General features: G+C 39.7%; 2 protein-coding genes across 3 annotated transcripts in view; both read right to left on the reverse strand.

The window, feature by feature from the left end:
* The window catches only part of gucy1b1 (guanylate cyclase 1 soluble subunit beta 1), a 20,415-nt gene extending 17,352 nt beyond the window's left edge, over positions 1-3,063 (reverse strand). Inside the window, exons 1-4 of the mRNA XM_053619143.1 lie at positions 2,928-3,063; positions 2,500-2,573; positions 637-737; positions 141-259 (exon numbers count right to left, since the gene is read on the reverse strand). Of these exons, the coding sequence (XP_053475118.1) occupies positions 141-259; positions 637-737; positions 2,500-2,573; positions 2,928-2,930 (297 nt within the window). The 5' untranslated portion in view covers positions 2,931-3,063. The remainder of the gene's footprint in view (positions 1-140; positions 260-636; positions 738-2,499; positions 2,574-2,927) is intronic.
* A 2,473-nt stretch (positions 3,064-5,536) lies between these two features.
* gucy1a1 (guanylate cyclase 1 soluble subunit alpha 1) lies at positions 5,537-21,737 on the reverse strand. 2 transcript variants are annotated; one of them, XM_053619141.1, is made up of 8 exons: positions 21,267-21,737; positions 20,190-20,248; positions 19,159-19,244; positions 15,442-16,157; positions 12,814-13,299; positions 9,555-9,698; positions 7,861-8,015; positions 5,537-7,136 (listed from the first exon to the last, which is right to left on the reverse strand). In XM_053619141.1, the coding sequence occupies exons 1-8, from the start codon at positions 21,492-21,494 to the stop codon at positions 6,965-6,967; spliced, it is 2,046 nt and encodes a 681-aa protein (XP_053475116.1). In that variant the 5' UTR covers positions 21,495-21,737; the 3' UTR covers positions 5,537-6,964. The 2 variants fall into 2 exon arrangements, with proteins under 2 accessions (XP_053475116.1, XP_053475117.1); XM_053619142.1 differs by lacking the exons at positions 19,159-19,244; positions 20,190-20,248 and having other exon boundaries at positions 21,267-21,286.
* Between the last annotated feature and the right edge of the window lie 2,215 nt (positions 21,738-23,952).

Raw genomic sequence — 23,952 nt, forward strand, 5'->3', positions numbered from 1 at the left:
CTGATGTACGTTGATGTATGTTGGTGTACGTTGGTGTATGTTGGTGTATGTTGTAGACTGTGTGAAGAGTTGTGAAAACGTGGCTTCAGTATTCACGATGCTTTTTCAATGGAAATAAACTGTAAATAACTGCTTCTCACCTGCAGGAATTCCCGAACGTTGGATCCGAGCACACGCAGGATCGTATCGTAACCGGATTCCTGACAGAACTCGAAGAACATCTTCCCGAACAGCTGCAGGATGTCACCCGCATTGATCTCTGCATGACATGAAAAATCTCTTCAATTATTACACAATAAAATCCTTACTGTTATAAACTTTTACAATATTTTAGTTTGGTTTTATAAATCAGTAATGATACTTTTACGATGTATAACAATAATAATAATAATGTAAAATGTAAATAAGCATCTAAAAGTGAAACATTCTGTAATTTCTCTGCAGATATATACAAAAAATTTACAAAATGTCAAAGTTTTGTAACAATTTATAACATTTTGTAAAGTTTTGTAAAGTTCTGTCATGTTTGATACACAAAGTTTTTGTTTTGTTTTGTTTATCTGTGACTATTTGAATTGGTTATGAAGTTGTTTATTAAGCCATTTGCAGGTTATTTTTAATAAAAGTATTACTCACTCAGCACTTTGCTTGCAGCAGCCACCAGGTCATAAGTTTTGGAATCCTCATAGATGATTCTGACCAGGAACTGCCCTTCTACGTCCACCTGCGCCTCCCGTCTGAGACAAAACATCAGAGTGAATCTATCCCTCTTTAACCTCCATATATACAGACATACACTCTACACCTTTACAACATGACCTGACTTATAATTACAGTTCAAATTATTTACTCTTTATTTATAAATACTAAAGCACATTTACTCGAGTATCATTTTCTCTCTACTGTCACTTTTAATTTAGACAGATTTTACTTTCAACAGCAGCAGTTCTTCCAGATGCAGAACTTTATCCAATAAAACAGCTGTAAGACAGGACAGATGTGCACTAGTGGAGGATCTGCTGTAGATCAGTAGACTACCCTACACCGTAAAATATATTAGTTCAGAAAATACATCAGGAATAAGAATATTAAGAATAATAAGAAGTGAAGCATTAAATATGCTCCACATGTGTGTTGGGTTGAATTCAGTTCAGTACTGATCTGTAAGAACAGAAACACACAAACACACAGCGCGACACCAAAACTGCACCAGAGAGGAAAAAAATCTTCTCATCACAAAAATAGCACAGATCTCATTAATCAGGCTAAAAACTGTCCACACGGTGCAGATAAGACGAGGCTGAGATAAATACTGAGCCTCGCTGAGTCCTGAGAGCGTTTCCAAACAGAAAGAGTGAAGTGTAAAAAATCTACACAATCTTAAAGAACCCTGTTTATATAGGAATTGTCGTAAAGTAAATACAACTGAAACAGGAAGTGACATAAAGTTCACATAGACTCTTTAAGAAAAGGTTCAATATAAAACCCTAAAGTTCCACTGGAGGAAGGAGAAAAACATAATATCCATATGGGTGTGTGTGTGTGCGTGTGTGTGTGTGTGTGCGTGTGTGTGTGCGTGTGTGTGTGTGTTGAACTTGACTCTTCATGACACTAAACATCTGGTCTCTGCAGAATAAATCTGATGTTATTCATTTGGGAAAAACAGTTTCTATTTAGAAGTGAAGCTGATTTTATGTTTAAATTATTAATCACAAGTGTGGAGTAAAATCTCTGTAACTCTATCACACTCATGTACACATTTATTACTGAAGAGTGTAATGTTAGTGCTGTGGAGGTTAAACATGATACAGAAATGTGAAATAATTATACTGCCAATATTAATGCTAATGTATAGCTAATGAAATATCACCTTACTTTACAATGATCTACTTATAAAATGAAATAAACACTGAAGAATGATTATGATATTTTCACAACAGTAAGACAGTGCAACACAAAAACCTGTGATTCATTATTCTGTGAAAGTCAGAATAAAATATTAAAATAGAAAAATAAATACTGAATGTACCAGTTTGTTCTTTTAAGGTTTGGAAAAAAGATTTCTTTGCTTTTACTGTGTTATTAATCACATTATGAGATGAAACCCAACAGTGTAAGAAGTTTCTCCTGCTCTGTATTATTATTATTATTATTATTATTATTATTATTATTATTATTACACAGCGGCTGTGAGGATGTATTAGTACAGAGGAACATCACGGTACAGAAATGTGTAATAATTACATAATTTATGTATAAAGATAATGAAATAACACACTTTATATTGGAAAGCTTTTAGCAAAACAAACACATCTAATATCAACTCATTCTTCTCAGAGGAAACCAGAAATCAGAGAAATAAGATTGATTTAGGGACACAAGGCTGTAAAATGGACTCTACATTACAATATCTAAACAAAATATTTATTCTGCTCTGAAATATTCGTTTATAATGTTAATTCAGACTTTGTATGTATTTATTTATTTATTTACACTTACTTGATGTCCTCCCACACATCTGGACCATAGTTTCTCAACACCAGAAGTTCCAAAGCGTGATTCACAAATCCATACTGCAATAAAGGAAAATAAAGCATCAACATTAACATCAACATCAACATTAACATAGAAAAGATGAAAAAGTTCTTATATATTTTATTTTATTTTATTTTATTTTATTTTATTTTAGCTAGTTTGTAAAACATAACACGGAGGTGAAACGCATGACTGTGTGAATGTTAAAGCCTGGATAAAAAGAGGAAAGAAGCAGGATTTCATCTGATAAACATTAGAATTATAATACAGTATTTTTATATAATTGCTCCGCATTTGGTGCGGTGTGCGCGTGAGATGCGAATAAATCTGAAATATAATAAATGAACCCCTGCAGCGGGAATATTGCGCTCATATCTGCAGCTGTAACTCACCATGATGTGATGAAATGTTTAATTCTCTGTTTTCCGCAGCAGAAGAATAAAATGTTTACAAGCCGCAGATCTCCAGCTGCAGCGGTTTCACCACCATAACCCACTGCAGAGCTGCTTGACTGACAGCCCGCGCGTCCAATCAGCGCTCAGGATCGCAGGTGACGTTACGGACCGGAGCCTGGCGCTGGGGAACTTCAGTGCGCATGCGTGGTCAGTCACAAGCGAAACCGCACTTCATTTATTTATTATAAATAGTTTATATTTAGTGTGTAGTGGTTTATTTAATCACTTTTATTCTGTATCGTGCAGCAGGTGAAGATTATTTACTGTTAAAACACAGATAAAGAAAATGCAGCATTTGAATATTTTTATTGATATAAATTTGAATAAATCATTATAACATATAAATATCTTAAAATAAGGATATTTGTTTTGATTAGCTATTGTTGTTGTTTTGTTGTTGCCATGTTGTTATTATATATTCTTCTGATATAAAATTTAACATCAACGTTAGTACACAATTTTTTTTACATTTACGACAAACACACAAGAACGAGGGGAAAAGTTTGGGTTTGAGATCAAAAGATTTCAGATTTTATTTCCTGATATTTACTAGATGTGTTAAACAATTTAGAACATGACACCTTTGGTGGTGGACCACTCAATTTTGGGGTGAGCAAAAGTATAGGAACAGGTAGTTAAAGTAAATTAAAGTAAATAACACAATATTCGATTGCTTATCCCTTGCTTGCTATAACTGCATCAAGCCTGTGACTCACTGGCTTTGTTCTCCACTTTCCCCTGATGAAGTCCTGTGTTGAGGTGGAAGTGTGTTTTGGATCGTTCTCTTGCTGCATGGTGAAGTTCCTCCTGATTCATTTGGATGCGTTTCTATGTAAATTATCGACAAAATGTTCCTGTAAACTTCTGAATTCATTCTGCTGATGCCATCATGAGTTAGAGTGGATATAAAAAGTTTACACGCCCCTGTTAAACTGGCAGGTTGTTGTGATGTAAAAAAAAAAAGGAAAGAAAGAAAGAAAAAAAAAGAAATTAAGATAAATCGTGTCAGAACCTTTTTCACTTTTATTGTGAAACCACAACATATAAATATCAAGTGACAAACAGCCAGAACTGTTTTCGGGGGAAAAGAAGAAAACAAAATACTTCTAATACCCAGCTTGCATAAGTGTGCGCACCCTTTTATAAGCAAATCACCAAAAGAACACTGTACCCACGGAGAAGCACGGTGGTGGCAGCATCAAACACTGAGGCTGTTTTTCTTCAGCGGGAACTGGGGCTTTAATCAGGATGGAGGGAAAAATGAACAGCTCCAAATACCAGACAATTCTGGCACAAAACATTACAGCTTCTGCTAAAACACACAGATGAAGAGAAATTTCACCTTTCAGCATGACGACCCGAAGCAAACCTCCAGATCAACAAAGACTTCACCTAAACAAGGTCATGGTTTTAGAACGATCCAGCCAGAGTCCAGACCGAAATCTAATCAAAGATCTGTGTGGTGACCTGAAGAAGGCTGTGTACAGGAGACGCCCCGCCCATCTGACAGAGTTAGAATGCTTTTGCAAGGAAAAATGGCAAAAATATTGCTAAGTCATGACACTCCAACTGATGGACTCTTACCCAAAAGACTGACTGCTGGGATAAAATCTAAAGCTGCTTCAACTAAGTATTAGTTTAGGGTGTGCAAACTTATGCAACCAGGTTATTGTATACTTTCTATTTTCCATTATTTCTCCTTAAATTATTGTTTTTCAATTTAATTAATTGGTTAAAATTTCACAATAAAAGGTAGAAAAGGTTCTGACATGATTTATCTCCTTTCATCACAAAAACCTGCCATTTTAACAGGGGTGTGTAAACTTATTAAATCCACTGTACTTCATCAATAAAGATTAGTGAGAATGTTCCACAAGCAGTCATGCAAGCCCAAGCCATGACACTACCTCCACCATGTTTCACAAAAATGAGCTTGCATGTTCTGGATCATGAGCAGATCTTTTCTTTCTCCACACTTTGGCCTTTGCCTTTATATTTCTGCTCTCGAAGTCTTCTGGAACGGTGGATGGTGAGACCTTCACCCTGCCCTGAGGTCGTTGGTGATGTCACTGACTGTTGTTTTTGGGTTTTCTTCACTGCTCTCAAAATGTTTCTGTCATCTGTCATATCAATATGTTTTTCTAAAATACTTTCAGAATTTCGATTCTTCTCAGACGTGAGTAATGAACTGATTCACATTACAGCTGTATATAATAATCTGACAGTGTGATTATTGAGACTTTAATCCTCCATATCTCTACTTTCATTCTCTACAACACTGTATTTAGTTGTTTACCCTTATATTGACATATTTCAAAAAGTTTTTTTTTAAATAAATAAATAAATAAAACACTTTGTTAAGCGTAAAATTAGAAACAAAATTTTCAGGTCAGTAATAATAATAATAATAATAATAATAATAATAATAATATGATGATGATGATGATAATGATGATGATGATTGATAAAATAACACGCCTGTCACTAAATAATCACAGAAAAAGAAAACTAGCACAAGTTATTATTTGTCACACAGAAAAACATACTGAGGTGTCAATATTTTTATTATTTTTATTACAGCTGTATTACAATACAAAATGTCACACTTAACATTATTATTATTATTATTATTATTATTATTATTATTATAAATCTTTGTTTTTTATCCTCTGATTCAGACAGTATCAGTTTTACACAGATTTTACATTGCAGGAGATTTTACACATTCTCGATCGTTTATTCCAGAAGTTTCACCTTATAACTAAACCTCAACACCACCAGCATGATGCTTCTGTGACATCACTACACACAAACAAGCTCCGCCCACTTTCACTGGACTGACACTGCAACTGACCAATGACTCTTACTCACCACGGTTTCAAAATAAACTGAAATAATGTTTACAGACACAGTGCCGTGAACTTTATTCTTTTTAAGTGTGATTTTTTAAAGAGGTTTCACTTTTCTTTCAAATAAAACCAGATTAAAATAAAACCAGATTAAAATAAATCCAGATTAAAATAAAACCAGATTAAAATAAATCCAGATTAAAATAAATCCAGATTAAAATAAAACCAGATTAAAGTCATCTGTTTCACTGATTTATTAAAGCAATGATCACTAACTCTAATGCTAAAAACCTCTTGGGATTTGTAAGAGTGCTACAATTCTAAGATCACAACACTAAGATCTCATAATAAACTTCATTCCCACGCCGTCGTACTGAGAGAATGATCGAGCCTTTTCTGGGGTTGGTCCCAAACTCTATATATAAATCTTCCCTTAAAACTTATTTTTATTCTTTATCTTATGATGTTATTTAATGTGCTATGTGATGTTTTATACAGCGCATTGGATCATCATCTACTGTTTTATAAATAAAGTTTGACTTGAGGTCACACAGTACACACAGACAGCAGGTAAAAGAACTTTCCAGAATAAAATGGCACGAGAGTAAATAAAGACATTAACACATGAGCAGGTGTAAAACTGATCCGGTGTGAAGTCAGGACCGTGTTCGCTGCGCCGTGTTCGCTGCGTGTTCGCTGCGTGTTCGCTGCGTGTTCGCTGCGTGTTCGCTGCGTGTTCGCTGCGTGTTCGCTGCGTGTTCGCTGCGTGTTCGCTACGCCGTGTTCGCTACGCCGTGCTGTGATTCTCAGTGTGTGAGTGAATAAATACTACGTTAATGTGTTCACGCCCGCTTTGTGTACAGTATGTAAATAATCCCTTGTGTTCTGATGCTCATTACTAAGTCTCTAAAGCTGAAGTCGTGGCTTTGACTTAAACACTGCAGGTGATCTCTGAGGAAGATCAGTCACACAGAGCTTTATTAAAGTGCAGGAATCTATCTACTCCGTGGGTTAAACACGGGGCACTTTGCCGTGACTCTGTAAGCACTGATCACTCCCCAGCTTTTTAAACAGTCCCATTGCTGGAGAACGTGCTACTGCCGGCTCAGCTCCACATGCTGTACCTTACTGTACACTGTTCATCACGGCGGGGAAACAATTTACCCCGGTGTCGCTCGTCCTGCCGCTGGACGCCTCCAGGAAGTAACAAATACCCGGAATGTCCAAGGGGAAGTTGGGTGGAAGGTCGTCTCTGGAGCGTGGGATAAACGTGAACTCAGGACAATCTTTTAGCAGCCTGGAACAAGAAGAGACAGCTTTGAAATGATCTTTATATAAACAGATCACTGCACAGAGGGTGTGTAAGGGTAAAGAGCACAGCCTGAGAAGAAAGGAATAACGTGAGAAAATAAATATTGAGTCTGGTTCTTCTCAAGGTTTCTTCCTCATGTCGTTTCGGGGAGTTTTTCTTCACCACCGTCGCCTCTGGCTGCTCATTAGGGATCAATTTAATCATTTAAAATTTATATCCATTATCTATAAAGCTGCTTTGTGACAGTGTCCATTATTAACAACGCTTTATAAATGAAACTGAAGTGAATAAAACACAACAGGACATGTAATTATACAAAAATAATCAGCGATGGGACGGTGTGATGAAGCGGAGTTACAGCAGGGTTTTCTTTCTGTTATACCAGTTTACCAACAATTAAACTTTTCATTTATTAAAGAACAGCACAGAAGTGAAATAAGCTCGTTCTTAGTTCTCACTTACGTTATAATCATCTGACCTTCACTGAAAGATCGAGTTTAAAGGATTCGTGTAGTTCATGTATCGTACTGTAAGCTGCCAAAAATGTTTACTGTGTAATGTTCAGAGATAAGGTTAAGTGTAATCTCATTAACGCGTCGTTTGTCGGAGTTTCTCGCGGAGGTTTCAACATTAACACATCGTTAAAACACTTTTTCTTACAAAATGAGAGGAAGCAGGTTAGAAATCCGGAGTTTTATCGATCCTGTACCTGTAGGTTGTAGGACTGATGTTGATTTTCCTCGGCAGGCTGCAGGACTCAAACTTGTTGGCTAAAGTGACGTTGTTTCCGAAAAGACAGTAGCGAGGCATCTTCACCCCGACCACGCCCGCCAGAACTGAGCCTGAATGAACACCAATCCGCATCTGAGAAACAAAAACAAAACGCTAAATCACTCATCGCCTTCAAAATCACCCGTGTTGAATAATAAACTGATTCATGTTTATGTTTCATCAAATACAAACAGCAGAGGAACATCTCTGCTCTTAACCAGGAGCGATGAATACGCATGAATATGCAAATTAGAGACTGCTAACATACGGTATCCATCCGGTTAGCTAACTGCTAGTAAACTAGCTCACACTGTCATACGAGTTGGATTTCTGTATCAGATCTCGTTTTATATATAACGTTTATATGATGTTACCACGACAACCACCATCTCTTCATTGCAAACATTAGCTAAGTTAACTCACTAGATAGCTAGCTTAGCATGCAGGTTCGAGGAAAAAATATTTGCAGGCCCCACACAGTCGTCTTCTAATAATTGGAGTTTATTTAGTGAAGAACAAATGATCAAACACGAAGAACGATGAAAGTTAAACAGTCGACTTGCTTCATGTAACATCTCATTAATCATCATCATCACAGGTTCCTTCATCGCCAAACGTAAACACCAGGAAACAGCACTGAAGGAATAATAAATGGATAAGACTAATAGTCAGCTGTTACATCCCGCTTTCCTGCTGTTTTTCCCGAGAAGGTGCAGGGTCTACGTCTACGAGTTGCATGTCCTCCACGGTCCGATCCATCCACCTCTGCTTGGGCCTGCAGCACTGCTGACGCCCTTCTGGTTCCAGCTGCATCTGTTCGGTCTTAGCGGTGTATAACGTGGTCGTACCATCAGAGTCGTGCCTCTCACATTTTCTCAGCGCAATTCCTCCTTTTCTGCACGTCTTCCTTCATGACATGGTTGAACCGCATCAGTCCAAGCTTTCATCTGCATGCTGTGGAGAACTTGCGCTCTGGTCCCACAGAGCTACTGGGCGCACGAGGGTACTGGACATTTTCTCCTCGAGGTGAATGTGCATTTGTGAATAAATGAAATGTGCTGTACGTAAATGTGTGGAATCAGAAGTCATTAGTGTCTGAAACATTAGTGTTTTTATTCCTCATTCATTTCAGTTTCTCTTTCAAATACTCAGTTTACTTTTGGTTTATTTTGTGTTTTGAGGTTTTATTACTTTTACAGTTTTATACTGTGATTTTTAACCATTTAAATAATTCTGAGGAAATATTTATTCTTGTGTTATAGTTTGTGAATTGTTTCAATAATTAATTTTAGTTTATGAAAATGTTTGCATGTAGTTTTAGTTTTCATGAAAACTGTAAGAAACTGAAGATGATGAGATCAGAAATAAATCATTTGAGTATGAAAGAGAAATATAGAGTTACATTTACACTTTTAATACTTTTATCTGGATTTAGATCAAACACAGTAGCATTCAACTACTGTGAAGCATCCAAATATTAACAGAAGAAATTTGCAGCATGACACGTCTAACACACGTACACGTCATATAACGAATTAGTGTTAACTCTCACACAGTGTAAAGACACACACACACACACACACACACACACACACACACAGTGTCTAATGCAGGAATGTGATGAGCACTGACCTTGATGACCTCGCCCATGGGGGTTGTGACCTCATCGGAGAGCTCCATCATCTTCAAGGCCATCAGAGCGATCTGTACAGCGTGGGTCGGACTGTCCTTATGTAAACCTCCAGCAACGCAGTACGCATCTCCGATCGTCTCCACCTGCAACACAGAGAGGAACACTAATCCCAGATCATTCAGACAGGAGCCGAATCTAAGCTTATTTGGTGTGTGTTTAACACACCAGCTGGAGGTTAATCGGGAACAGGTCAGTAACATGATTGGGTATAACCTCCAGCTGTTTCTTTTTACTAACGCTTACTTTTCCAGCCTTGTGTTTCCTCCGTCCCAAATTTTTTGAGACATATTGCCGCCATCAAATTCAAAATTACCTTATTTTTTCCTTAAAATGGTACATTTCCTCAGTTTAAACATCTGATATGTTTTCTATCTTCTACTGTGAATAACATCATCAAATCATTGCATTCTGTTTTTATTTACATTTTACACAGTGTCCCAACTTTTTTGGAATTGGGGTTGTACTAAATGGAATATAAAGCAGAATAATATAAATATATAAATAATTGGCAAAACTGTACATGTGCAAATTGTAAAGAATGTAAAAAGAGTGAATGTGAAGATGTAAAAATGTAATACAGGCAGGATGAGGTAGTGGAGGTTGTATGTGTGGGTTCTAGTCCAGTTCTAGTCCAGTTCTAGTCCAGTTCTAGACAAGTTCTAGTCCAGTTCTACTCCTTGGTGTTCCCCTGGTGGAAGGCCCAAATCGCGTGCAGGAAAAAGCTCCTCCTCATTCTCTGTGTGTTGGTCTTCAGGGAACGGAAGCGTTTCTCTGACCGTAACAGAGAGAACAGTCCGATGTTTGGATGTCTGAGGTCCTTCATTATCTCCTGGCCTTGGTCCAGCACCACTTGTTGGACTGCAGGTCAGTGATCTCAGTGCAGATGATACGCTCCGTGGTTCTCTCCCTCTGGAGAACTCATGTGTCCTGCTTGGTGCTGTTCCCAAACCAGGCTGCAATGTTTCCCGTCAGGATGCTCTCAGTGGTGCAGGTGTAAAAGTTCCTGAGTACGTTAGGAGGCAGTTTAAAATCTTTCAAGTGTTTGAGGTGGAATAGTCGCTGACGGGCCTGCTTCACCAGCGCGTTGACGTGACCGGACCATGTCAGGTCCTGTGTGATGTTGACACCAAGGTAACGGAAACTGTCCACACACTCCCCTGGGGTCCCGTTGATCTCAAGTGGATGGTAGCTCCTCTCCTGCTTTGTGCTGAAGTCCACCAGCAGCTCCTTTGTCTTGCTGACGTTCTGGAGGAGCTTGTTCTCTTGGCACTAGTTCTCCAGGCTCTTAATCTCCTCCAAATAGGCCTTCTCATCGTTATCGCAGATCAGGCCCAACACAACGGTGTCATCAGCAAACTTAACAATGGTGGAAGAGTAGGAGGTGGCCACATGGTCACAGGTGTACAGGGAGTACAGCAGGGGGCTCAGTACACATCCCTGGTGTCTCCAGTGCTGAGGGTGAGGAGGGGGGAGACATGTTTGCCCACCCTAACTGCTTGTGGTCTGTCCATCAGGAAGCTGGAGATCCACGGGTATAGAGACAGTCTCAGACCCAAGTCCCCCAGCTTGGTGGTGAATGTTGAGGGAGTGATAGTGTTAACGCTGAGCTGTAGTCAACAAACAGCATCCTGACAGAATTCCCTTCCTGAGTCCAGACGGCACAGAAGTGTGGAGGAGATCTTCCCTCAGTGTGTGTTGTGATGATGACGGTGGACAGCATGAACACTAACACAAAAATAAACAATAATCTAAACCCTTTAATGTCTTTCACTGAAGTGAAAACCTCCTGAATGTCACCATATTTCTCTTTATTAACACATTCTACAAATACTTTAAATAATAACAACTTCATCAAGCTGGAGAACAGTAAGAGTCCAGGCTTAATATCTGTCCTATACGTGTTTTATAATTATCTCATAACGATATTATATACACAAGCTTACATCGGAGATCATTTCACTCGTTATTAAGTGGACTGATGTGAAATGTTTTGTGTTTATATTTACTGTGACACTGATACAGAACACTAGAATATCTCACAAACCAAAACAGCACAAATGAATGCAGTGTATTTTTACATGAAGGACTTTGTGGAAGAGATTCGCTGTTTTTGTTTTTTCCCTCGAGTTCGTCCCCTTTTCCTGATCTCCAGCTCTTTAAACACACAGCGCTGGTCTGCTCAGTCCGATAACGGAGACGGTGATGTGATTTAGGATTATTTTAGGACATGTGTAGGAACGCGTCGTCCGATCCATGTCCGAAATGTTTTATTTTCACAGACTCCATTAGCCGAATTCATGGAGAGCAGAGACGGAGACGAGAGAAGTCTCTACAGCACTCGAGCTCAGACACGCAGGAACAGAGATAAACCTGAAACCCGTTCTCCATCCAAACATCAACACACATCACTACAGAGCATTATTCATTCTACACACACATACACACACACATACACACACACATACACACACACATACACACACATACACAAGCCGTGATTAATCCGAAAAATAGCAAATTAAATTCAATTAGTCGGAAACTTTTGGGAATAATCTATAAAGCAGAAATGGATTCCTAGCCGTTATCGTGTTCCAAAGTCAACTCCAGAGAACACATGAATTATAAATTATCCATATTAATTCTTCATTTCTTCATGCATGTGCTTCTGAGCCCATTTTATTCCAGCCAAAACTCCTTTAAGAGCTATTTTTAAAAGTACAGCACTTTACTTTGGTTTAACCAGAAAAATCTCTGGTTAATAATAGATCAGAAAACGTCTTCCTCTGTCCTGATGTGAGAGTTTCATGATGTTTCTGGTTGTGTGCCTAAACAAAGCTCCACATTCCATCAGGATGTATTAAAGACTTCAAACTAAATGAATCTTACAGAGACTCAGATCTTTTCTTTGGCTGTTTTATAACTGCACATTAAAATCTCTTTAGTGTTTGTTACTGCTGTTTGTCTGTTAAGACAAAGATTTCATCCATAAACTCATTCATACATGATTTTACACTAATATATTGATCTGTGCTGAAGAAATGAGCTTTTTATTCAGCTTACGATTTAATGGACTAGAACCAATAACCACTGATCTCCCTGAACATCATCAAAGGTTAAATCTAAAACCCTGAAGAGTTCAGATTCGGAGAAGTAAGAACCTATAACTATCCAAGGAACCCTTTCTCCTGCGATTCTCACCTTGTAGACATCGAGTTCTCCGCAGTGCCGGTCGAAACGCGTGTACAGAGCGCTCAGCATGTCCACCACCTGCATGGGCGTGCAGCGGGAGCAGATAGCAGTGAAACCCACGATGTCAGAGAACAGCACTGTGACGGCGTCGAACTTCTTGGCCTGCACCGGGAGCCCCTGCCACAACCGCTGGGCCACGTTCCCGGGGAAGATGGTGAAGAGCAGCTCAACAGTTTTGCGCTTCTCCTCCTCGAGGGCCAGGTGAGCCTGTTCCAGAGCTGCTTTCGCTTTCCCCAGACGCTTCTTCAGGCCGTCCTGCGCCTTCGCCTGCTCACCCACCAGCACCACATCACGCAGAGCGTTATGAATCGGGATGTCGGACAGGTAGAGGCCACGCCCTGTCAGCTCTTCTAGCCGGTCCACACAGGGCGAGCCCAGGAACAGCACAGCATTCAACTCGGACATGAAGATCATCTGACCCTTAAGGTCCATGTGCTGCAGTCAGACAGTCAGAGAGCTTAGATCACTTTCATTTCAGCACTGTGCAGGCGTGAAATCTTATAAAACTATAAACTATAAATTATTACAGACTTTCATCCTCAGTAAATGGGTGTGGTTATTCAAATATCTCAATATACAAGTATACAAAGGTCATCTTAATATTCCTTTAATTAAAACAGAATGGGTTTTTTTGTGTCGTTGTGTCATCGTTTATTTTTATTTTACGAGATCATGAACAATGTCAGCTGATATCGTGTTTGAAAGTTAAACTAAATACGGAGATATTTGGGGGGAAACATAAGAAATGTGTTCAGTGTAGGTGATGTAATAACGAACAACGTGGATCTTCTGTCTCCGAAGTCACGTCACACCTGAACACGCTGAAACGCTCAAATGACAAACATCACGTAACATCAGGGTTTAACGACATCACGCAAAAGACGACTTCAATCTTCTCTTAGCCTTTTAACCTCCTTGTCCTGCTGATTTAGTTTTACAAACACGTTCGGGTTATTTGTTGTTTATGTTAAATTCTTTGTCCATGTTTTTATTTTCACCAATAACAATGTGCATTACTTTATCCTTCTGATGTGTGAATATTATAAACAGTTCATCTCGGTCAGTCAGGACGCAGGTTTAGGTTTGAAGCCCAGCGGTGCTCGGTGGTTAAGCTGGTGGGTTCCTTAGCAAGATGTTTAACCTTCGGCTGCTCACTTATATCCTGCCTCAATCGCAAATAAGTGTAGTGAAGCCGTAATGATTATGATTGGTGAATTAGCATGCTCACAACTCACAAGCATGCCAACAAACTCCTAATGTAGAAAACGGCAGATTTCTAGCATGATACCGCACGAATTAGCATAAACACTACTTTATGGCAGTTTGATATTAGCGGACTAGCAGGCACTCAAACTCTGAATCCGAATCAGAGGTTAGCACAGTGGGTTTCATTTCTCAGCTCCGTCCTGGGATTGCTGTCAGTGTGAATCAGCGTACAGACAGCGCTATACTGCAGTTCAGTCCATACGGATTAGTGACGTTACAAAAAGACCTTCTGTATAAACTGAGACGACGTTCCCGAAGTGTACAGAAGATTAATGAACACTCTATAAATACCGAGTGTAAAGTGCTCCAACAATCCTGCATGACACTAAAGTACTTTAGGGAGATTTTATCTTTCTCTTCTTCTTCCTCTCACTCTATAAACCAAGAATGTTTGCCAAGGATAAGAATAAATATCCAGATGGCACAGCCGGAATATTATTATTACGTGTCACTGTACAGACAGCCGAGAGGGAAAAGAGATAAAGACTCAACGACAACGTGTCCTGAAGGAGATGTGACATGGACGATAAACACAGAAAGAGGCTTAAAGTAAAAGCTACAGAGAGTTTCTCCAGAGGCAAGAAACAGAAAACGTGCAGAGACAGAATTTAATACAGAATCTAAAACCTAATTTTAGATATTTACATTCATGCGTAATGAGAATGCTGAGTAAGTCCTGCCCTTTAGCCATAAATAGGTTAAATCTCATTATCTGAGGCTGTAAGAGGTGAATGTCTACAAGCCCTGACATTTACTTCTGAACAGAAAATCACTCCTGACTCAGGTTCAGTTTTATCCACACTAACGTCTTGATATAACCATTCAATAACCACAAACTCATTCTCACATCAGGACAAACAACCTGAGAGGAAAAAGATCATCTAATTACTGATTCTGAATTCTGCTGATTCTCTCAGAATCTTCTCAAACAAATTTGTGATTTAAAAATTTAAACCCAGGCACACAATCTACCAGCAGTGTGTAGCACATGTCCTTGTCGTGATTTTCATTTTTCCTTCCTCTAAATCTGCTGACCTTCATTAAAATCCAAACACTTGGCCCCACAGCATGAGGAACATCTCACAACCCCTCACACCATCCCACAGAGCAATCCACCACATGAACACGGATTATGAAGATGATGTCAGTGTGATGAGATCAGGATTGAGTGTGTTCAGGTGCTGATGTATCAGTACTGATGGTGAGGTTGGAGATACAGGGAGGCTTCCAGGTGAAATTCAGTGAACAAGATGTAATGTTTTAGGCCGAATATGTGAGCTGGATTTACACTCAGGAAGTGAGGTGCATTACCTTCCCGTAGCCGGCGGCGGTGCTAGCTCCATGCTGCTTTACCCTCAGGATGAACTGTGTGTTCAGCATGGTGAGGATTCCCTGGAAGTCTGCCTGGATCTCAGGCATCACAATCACAAAGTGCTCCTCAAAGCCTGGCCTCCTCTGCCCCTCCCTGCCACGCCATAATCGCCTCCTCAGCCCGTCTCCCATCTGCAGCACTGCCATGTCCTGATCTAACAGGATGTGGAAGGGGAAAGTGGAGTAGAGCAGCGACATTGGGATTTGACCGGACGAGTGTATCCTCATGGGGCTGGGCGTCAGGCTCCTGGCATCTCTCACCACAATGGAGTACAAAAGGTGGGGCTGATGGTTGTCATGGAGAGCCCCACCCTCTTTTAGCTCCGAGTCCATCTTGACATCCACGTTGATGCCGTACAGGAAGTGAGCCGCCGCCTTGATGATGCCTGGGAAGAAGAGCTCAGTGGTGGAGTGAGGGTTGAAGTAGTAGACTGTCAGGAGACCCGGGTCTTTGTCCAAGCACAGCACAGAGGCCTGGCACACGTGACGGGGAGCGTCGGCTGTGGGCTGGGCGCTCTGCTTCAGGAGAACGTTGAAGCTGTTCAGGAAGTCATGTAGGGCTCCGCCCACCACACGGAGCACGTGACCGTCTTCTTCATAGCAGTCACAGAAAACCTCAGAGCCCAGAGCGAGCTTCAGAGAGTCCATGGGAATTCCTGAGATTTATGGAAATAAGACAGAATCATCTTCTACGCATCTTAATCAACGTCAGGACACGTAAACATTAAAAGAACAAAAATAACATTTAATTATTAAACACTGACATCACTGAATGCCCTGGAACAGATCAATCACTCAAACCCGTTTTGAAGAGCATAACATTTTTTTATTTAAAAAAATGTATAATTATTTGATGCAGCACATGTCAATACTTTTAATCCAGAGTTTATGCTCTAAATGCCACAGGCTCCGCCCATCCCTGTTTAACCAATGGAATCCCAAGATACATTTGCATATTGCATAATTGATAAACTAATATAAACTATGACATCATTTTTGGATCAAAACACCAACAGAAAACATCTCATGCTCAGATCTCATTTGTAGACCTGTGGTGTTTGTGATGTCAGTATTATAAATGTCGATATTGTGATAATGATATTTAATATTAATTAATTAAGATATTAAATTATATATTGTACAGCCTCTCTGTGCACACTTTAAATGAATGACATCCCTGCAGTCCATTCAGAGCCAGGTTCATTTTGCCCCATCTTTGGGAGATCATAAGTTCAAATCCCAACAATGCCACAGCTGTCTGTCAATCTCAGCAACACTAGCCAATCACAGCCATCTGTAAGCTCATGTATGTGGAAGAGGACATTTAGCGCTTTCCTCGGAGTGTGTTACGCCACCCTGTGATCCAACACGAGCAGCAGTTTAGAAACGTGTGATTGGCATCGGGTTCCTTGTGGAGGAAGTCCATGTTAGCCTTCACCCTCCCTGTTGGTAGCTGTCTAATGAGAGCCGACTGGGGGTGGGAACTGGCCAAGACCAAATTATGGAGAAAAATCAGGGGATAAAAATTATTCTACCTGGAACCATTTCTGTGGGGAAAACCCTCTGTTGCAGGGTTCTGAATAAATCTTTAAGAGTTCCTCAAGAGACACAAGCAATAAACAATATGATCATATATACAGTGGTACTTCAAAGTTTCTCTAGTTCTGTATAAATACGACCTAAAACAATTTTCACACAAGTCCTAAAAGTAGATAAAGAGAACACAATTAAACAACTGAGACAAATATATTATACTTGTTCATTTATTTACTGAGGAAAATGATCCAGTATTACATATCTGTGAGGGGTAAAAGTATGTGCACCCTTTCTTTCAGTATGTGGTGTGAGCTCCTTGTGCAGTAATAACTGCAGATAAGCGTTTGGGGTAACTGTTGATCAGTCCTGCACATCGGCTTGGAGGAGTTTTATCCCGTTCCTCAGTACAGAACAGCTTCAACTCTGGGATGTTGGTGGGTTTCCTCACATGAACTGCTCACTTCAGGTTCTTCCACAACATTTCTACTGGATTAAGGTCAGGACTTTGACTTGGACATTCCAAAACATGAACTTTATTCTTCTTTAACCGTTCTCTGGTAGAACGACTCGTGTGTTTAGGATCGTTGTCTTGCTGCATGACCCACTTTCTCTTCAGATTCAGTTCATGGACAGATGTCCTGACATTTTCCTTTAGTGTTTGTTGGTATAATTCAGAACTCATTGTTCCCTCAGTGATGGCGAGTCGTCCTGGTCCAGATGCAGCAAAACAGGTCCAAACCCTGACACTACCACCACCATGTTTCACAGATGTTATAAGGTTCTTCTGCTGGAATGCAGTGTTTTCCTTTCTCCGAACATAACGCTTCTCATTTACACCAAAAAGTTCTATTTTGGTCTCCTCCGTCCACAAAACATTTTCCATTAGACTTCTGACTCGTCCACGTGATCTTTAACAAACTGCAGATGGGCAGCAATGTTCTTTTGGAGAGCAGTGGATTTCTCCTTGCAGTCCTGCCATGCACACCGTTGTTGTTCAGTGTTCTCCTGATGGTGGACTCATGAACATTAACATTAGCCAATGTGAGAGAGGACTTTAGTTGTTTAGAAGTTACCCTGGGATAATTTATGACCTCGTGGACTATTACATGTCTTACTCTTGGAGTGATCTTTGTTGGTCTCCACTCCTGTGGAGGAGAAGGATGGTGTTGAATTTCCTCCATTTGTACACAATCTGTCTGACTGTGGATTGGTGGAGTCCAAACTCTTTATAGAGGATTTGTGACCTTTTCCAGCCTGATGAGCTTCAACAACTCTTTTTCTGAAGTCCTCAGAAATCTTCTTTGTTCGTGCCATGATACACTTCCACAAACACGTTGTGAAGATCAGACTCTGATAGATCCCTGTTCTTTAAATAAAACAGGACGTCACTCACTCACACCTGATCATCATCCCACTGACTGGAAACACCTGACTCTAATCTCACCTTCACATTAACTGCTAATCCTAGAGGTGCACATACTTTCACCCTCACGGATATGTAATATTGGATAATTTTCCTTAATAAATAAATTACCAAATATAATATTTTTGTCTCAGTGGTTCTTGTATTGTGTTTTTTATCGACTTTTCGGACTTGTGTGAAAATCTGAGGATGTTTTAGATCATATTTATGCAGAAATGCAGAAAATTCTAAAGGGTTCACAAACTTTCAAGCAGCACTATTTATATTGTGAAATATCAGGTTGTGAATCAGGTCTCATCTTTGCTTCGTTTTTTTATCATCAGTACTTTAATTACGATTTTTTTTATAAAATACTTGTTTTGGATATAAAATAATAGAATTTTGTGTTTTTTCTGTTTTATCAGCTAAACTAAATCTCATGTTACAGATTCATAAACATGTCTTCAAGTGTCAGGATATTTCTGACATATTACACACACCCACTTATCATCACTGCAGCTAGAGCCGAGTCGTTAATGTGTTTTCGAGATTTAATTAAATTATGAATGATGATGTTTCCTCGTATTTGTGCGGCTGCTGGAAGTGAGTCAGTGTTTATACCACAGAGTTGTGCTTTTAAAATTAAACTGAGATTAAATAGACATGTTGAAGATGTGAAACATGACGTAAACAATTCTATATTAATGATTAAATGTGACCTGTTTTCACTGAGTAACTCTTCATGACATCCAGCAAGTGTTCAGGTTTGTCCAGAAGCTGATAAACATCTGTGCTGTGTTGAGGACTGTGGAGTGAGGGGAAAAGACCAGGAAATACACAACAGTACACAAAAATACACAAAAAACCCACAAATTAACTTTCATGAACTGAATTTAGTGGCCAGTGCTCCGTGTGAGTAAAAGTGCTTCATATGAACAGTGGATAATGTGAAAGCTTTATCATTTATAAAAGCAGATTTAAAACAAATCACATTTATCCCCAAAAAAATGATAATGAATGATAAATTAATACCACATCCATAATACAGTAACAAAGCTCTGTGTGTGGTTTAAATAAATATTCAGTGCACATCCACATGAGGTCAGACTTCTACATAATAATAATAATAATAATAATAATAATAATAAGGATTGTAGTAGAAGTACAGACTATTTTAGTTTATTCTTTACTTTTCATTAAAATCACTGAGTGATGTAATGACATCATCCTTATTAATCCCTTTGATTTGTTCTGATATAAGCTTTTATTTAAGTAAGAACTTCATTTATTAACACATTTATCTGTATTTTATCTCTGTGATGAAACATTTCCACTTCACATCGGTTTTAAAACCACAGTTTATTCCTCACATGGACGAGCGTGTCCCAGGAGCAGCTTAATGATGTGATCAGCAACAGATTCAGTAAATTAGCTAAACCTTATGTTCCGACGCACTGCGTTTAGCGCTGAGCCTCCACACACACACACACACACACACACACACACACACACAGATCTGAGGAATCCAAATCCAGTGACTTAAAGTAAACCTGAGTACACATCATTTCATCAACATACAGTACTCACAATGTAGATTTGACTGTTAAACAGAACGAGATGTTATAATAAACTGTGGTATACAACATTCTGAATAACGTGGATCCTCCGGCTGGGATTGAGATGATAATGAACGGATGATAATGAAATGATAACGAACGGATATTACAGGATTATAGCTGCGAGTTCTTACCATGTGGAGTACGACTGCTGTTTCATCACTCTGGACATCGCAGTTCGCAGTTTCTCAAACTACAGACACATCAGAGCGCGCTGATTACGCAACTCAATCATAACATATCAATATTTATTTTTACATGGAGTGAAGAAATTATTCAACATGACTAAAGAAATGATTCTTCATTTACTCTATACTTTCTCTACAGAAAATCAGAGAAAAGAAGCAGAAACAGAACGTGCATTACCATCTCTCCACCTCAGTTAATGACACTCATTACCCCCGTGTCATTAATATTACTCATTATTAATATAACATTATATAATAGGACCCTGAAAACCAATTACATACATGACATGACCTGGGGAAACAATATTATATAATAACCTTCATAAATTTCCTTCATAAAACGCGAGTGAATAACTGAGTTTACTCAGAAATATGATTACAGGAATGACTTCAGGAGATGTTCCTCCAGAAAAGTCATTATCAGAGAGACTCGAAATGAACAACAACCAGAGGAATTTGTAATCTAAAGGGATTCTAAAAAATAAATAATAAAAACAACATGCCAGAGAAATGATATATAGGGAAGCAGCAACAGACCTGAGAAACTTAAATGTCACAGGATTACAGACATGACAGCAAACAACAACAACAACAACAACAACAGTAATAATAGGCATTAATATCACATTCAGTGTAGATGTGTGTGTTTATTCAACACTGAGGGGTTTTCTGTTTAAATACCACTGAAAATGGCAGGAATGATAAACACAATATGGCAGGAATGGATTTATTTCAATAAACAGCACAGAATTTGCATATAAGCAGAAATCAGTAAACATGTTGATTAGATTAAGAAGAAAGCGTTAAGGTTAGTGACCAATTCCACACAGATGATAGACGATAGATTATAGATGATAGGTGATAGATGATAGATTATAGATGATAGGTGATAGATGATAGATTATAGATGATAGATGACAGATGATAGACCTGATAATTGATGCTAATGATGGTATGGTTGAGTCCAGCATGTGTGAGAGAGTGGAATATGAGGGCGGATGTGAGCAGAGGAATGTTCATTACCTCGGGACACACCAGTTTGCGGACGCTCTCTCCCAGTGAATGCAGATTAACTTTATTCCGACTCGTTTTGCGTCTCGGAGCGACGTTTGCGACGTGTTCAGAGAGCTGAGCTCGGCTCTCCTCTCCCTCCTCTCCATCTCCTCTCTCCTCCGCTTCTGCATTTCTAACCGGCACTGAGAAAGGACACTCACCCGAAATTTTCAGCTCCTTCAGTTTGGCACAGAACATCCTGAGAGGAAACCCGGCGCACACGCAGCGAAAACGGAGCGTCTACATGGCGCAAGTGGCGCTACAGTCATCCCCAAACCCTCTCCAGATAAACACACACATTCCCACTGAGGGAGAACCCAGCAGAACCCTGCAGAACCGAGCTGCGCCTCAGTTCTCTCAACACCGTCAGCAGGAGAACCTCGGACCTCACGCCGCACCGCAAACTTACCGACAACGCACCTTCAGAGAAAATCCCAAATGCTAATAAAGGGAGCAAAGGCATTACACATGCAACCAATCAGGAGCCGTGCAGCTCTGGACTGGCCAATCAGGTGCAGGGGTGAGGACAGGCTGTTAAATATGCATGAGTGTGAAACGCGGTAGACAGTGTAGATCCGCCGTTACACACACACACACACACACACACACACACACACACTATTATAAGCACCTGAAAGAGACCTAAACTGAGCGCCTTCACATTCACACTAATAATCCTACCATTATCTGATCTCTAAAATTATCAAATTACAAATGGTCACGTGGTGTTAATCAGAATTAACTGTCATCAGATGTCAATAAACCCGTATGCAGGGAATCTGATTAGCACTTTTCTGAGTTACAGTGATTGGATAATCTGAACAGTGTAAATCTGTAGATCAGATGTGTCCAATCTTATCCGGAAAGGGTCGGTGTGGGTGCAGGGTTTCATTCCAATCAAGAAGGAGACACGCCCGATTCACCCGTTTAATCAGTCAGTAGGCGTGGCTTGCACCCACACCGGCCCTTTCCGGATGAGATTGGACACCTCTGATCTACAGATTTACACTGTTCAGATTCAATCACTCCTTTATTTCAGTTCAACGACAGTTTCATCAACATTTTGTGAAACCTTCACATTAACGAGCTGAAAGAAAGCAGTTTCAAAACAAATCTGTAAAACACATAAGACTAGCCGGTGATGGAGGACAAAAGTAATGGTACCCTAAAACAGGAGGAGGAGTTATTGTGTGTCCACTCTTAACAATAATAGTGCTTCAATGGTTCTTTGCACCACCAGAGGTTCTGCAAAGAACCTTGCCAAGAACCATTTTTCATTGTATATGGTTCTTGAGCTGAGTTATATGGTTAAAGAAATTCTTCATATTTCATTATAGGTTCTTCAGGGTATCATCCCTTAACAGGTTAAAGTGAACCCTGTAAGCTTCTTTGTGAGAATGGAAAATTGTCTCCTGGCATCGCCTTTAAGAAAATTACTTTGGTTTCTTAAAGCACTAACAGGTTTTTTTTTAGAGAACTAATGAGAACATGGTTCCTTGTGGCACTGCTGTGAAGAACCATTTGTGGGTTCTTTAAAACACCAGTAATTAGATGGTTCTGTAAAGAACCTGAGAGTAAAAGGCTCTTTGTGTAACTTAAAAGGGTTCTCCTATGGCATCAGACTGAAAACATCAGAGTCACGCTAACGGTCGTGTTGTTTTGTCATCTGCAGAACGATTTCATTTTTCTGCTACAGCAGTGAAAATGTCACATTTCTGATGTTTATATTCTATAACCCTTTACTCTGAGTCATACAGATGATTAAATACTGAAGTGTTACACATTAAACACACATTTTATACCTGTAAACCTGTACACGTGTGTGTGTGTGTGTGCGCGCGCGTATGTGCGCGTGTGTGTGCACGTGTGTATGCGTGTGCGCGTGCGTGTGCATGTGCGTGCGCGTGCGCGCCTGTGTGCGTGTGTATGCGTGCGTGTGTGCGCGTGCATGTGTGTGTGTGTGCGTGTGCATGTGCGTGTGTGTGTGTGTGCGCGCGTGCGTGCATGTGTGTGTGATTGCTCATTAAGACTTTACTGCTGGTGAGTTTGTGAATAATGAATAAAGCACAGCCGTGTGGATCTTCTGTTAAACCCTCAGCACGTCTGCTGAATAATTCACACACATCTGAAATGGACTGGACGTCTGTGAGGATCAAAGACATGATGATCGACTGTTCGGCCGCCGTCAGGTCACAGATAGGTCCAGAAAGTGTGTGATATTTACAGCAGAGTGAAGAGACTCGAACAGGAAACACTGCCGGAGAGTGAAATATGGAACATATATAAATGTGACTACTGTATGGGTTTTATGTGCTGTTTTTATCCACAGAGTGGAGCTAGCTTAGCATTTCCAAATGTTCTATCACAAATAACAATATGTATTCGTAGCTATTAATGCCAACTAACAGAAAAGATCACTCACGAAAATGTGTGTGGTATATAACACAGAAGAGTGTGGTGTATAACACAGAAGAGTGTGGTGTATAAGACAGAAGAGTGTGGTGTATAACACAGAAGAGTGTGGTGTATAACACAGAAGAGTGTGGTGTATAAGACAGAAGAGTGTGGTATATAAGACAGAAGAGTGTGGTGTATAACACAGAAGAGTGTGGTGTATAACACAGAAGAGTGTGGTGTATAACACAGAAGAGTGTGG

The sequence above is a fragment of the Ictalurus furcatus genome, chromosome 29 (genome assembly GCF_023375685.1).
Source record: "Ictalurus furcatus strain D&B chromosome 29, Billie_1.0, whole genome shotgun sequence".
NCBI classification, from domain to species: Eukaryota; Metazoa; Chordata; class Actinopteri; order Siluriformes; family Ictaluridae; genus Ictalurus; species Ictalurus furcatus.

Excerpts from the sequence above, each read along its gene's own strand:
- gucy1a1 (XM_053619141.1), bottom strand. The coding sequence starts at position 21,494 with ATGTTCTGTGCCAAACTGAAGGAGCTGAAAATTTCGGGTGAGTGTCCT. Across the intron at positions 13,300-15,441 it reads CCGCCGCCGGCTACGGGAAG|CACATGGACCTTAAGGGTCA; the intron begins GTAATGCACCTC and ends GTCTGACTGCAG. Across the intron at positions 7,137-7,860 it reads ATCAGTCCTACAACCTACAG|GCTGCTAAAAGATTGTCCTG; the intron begins GTACAGGATCGA and ends TTCTTGTTCCAG.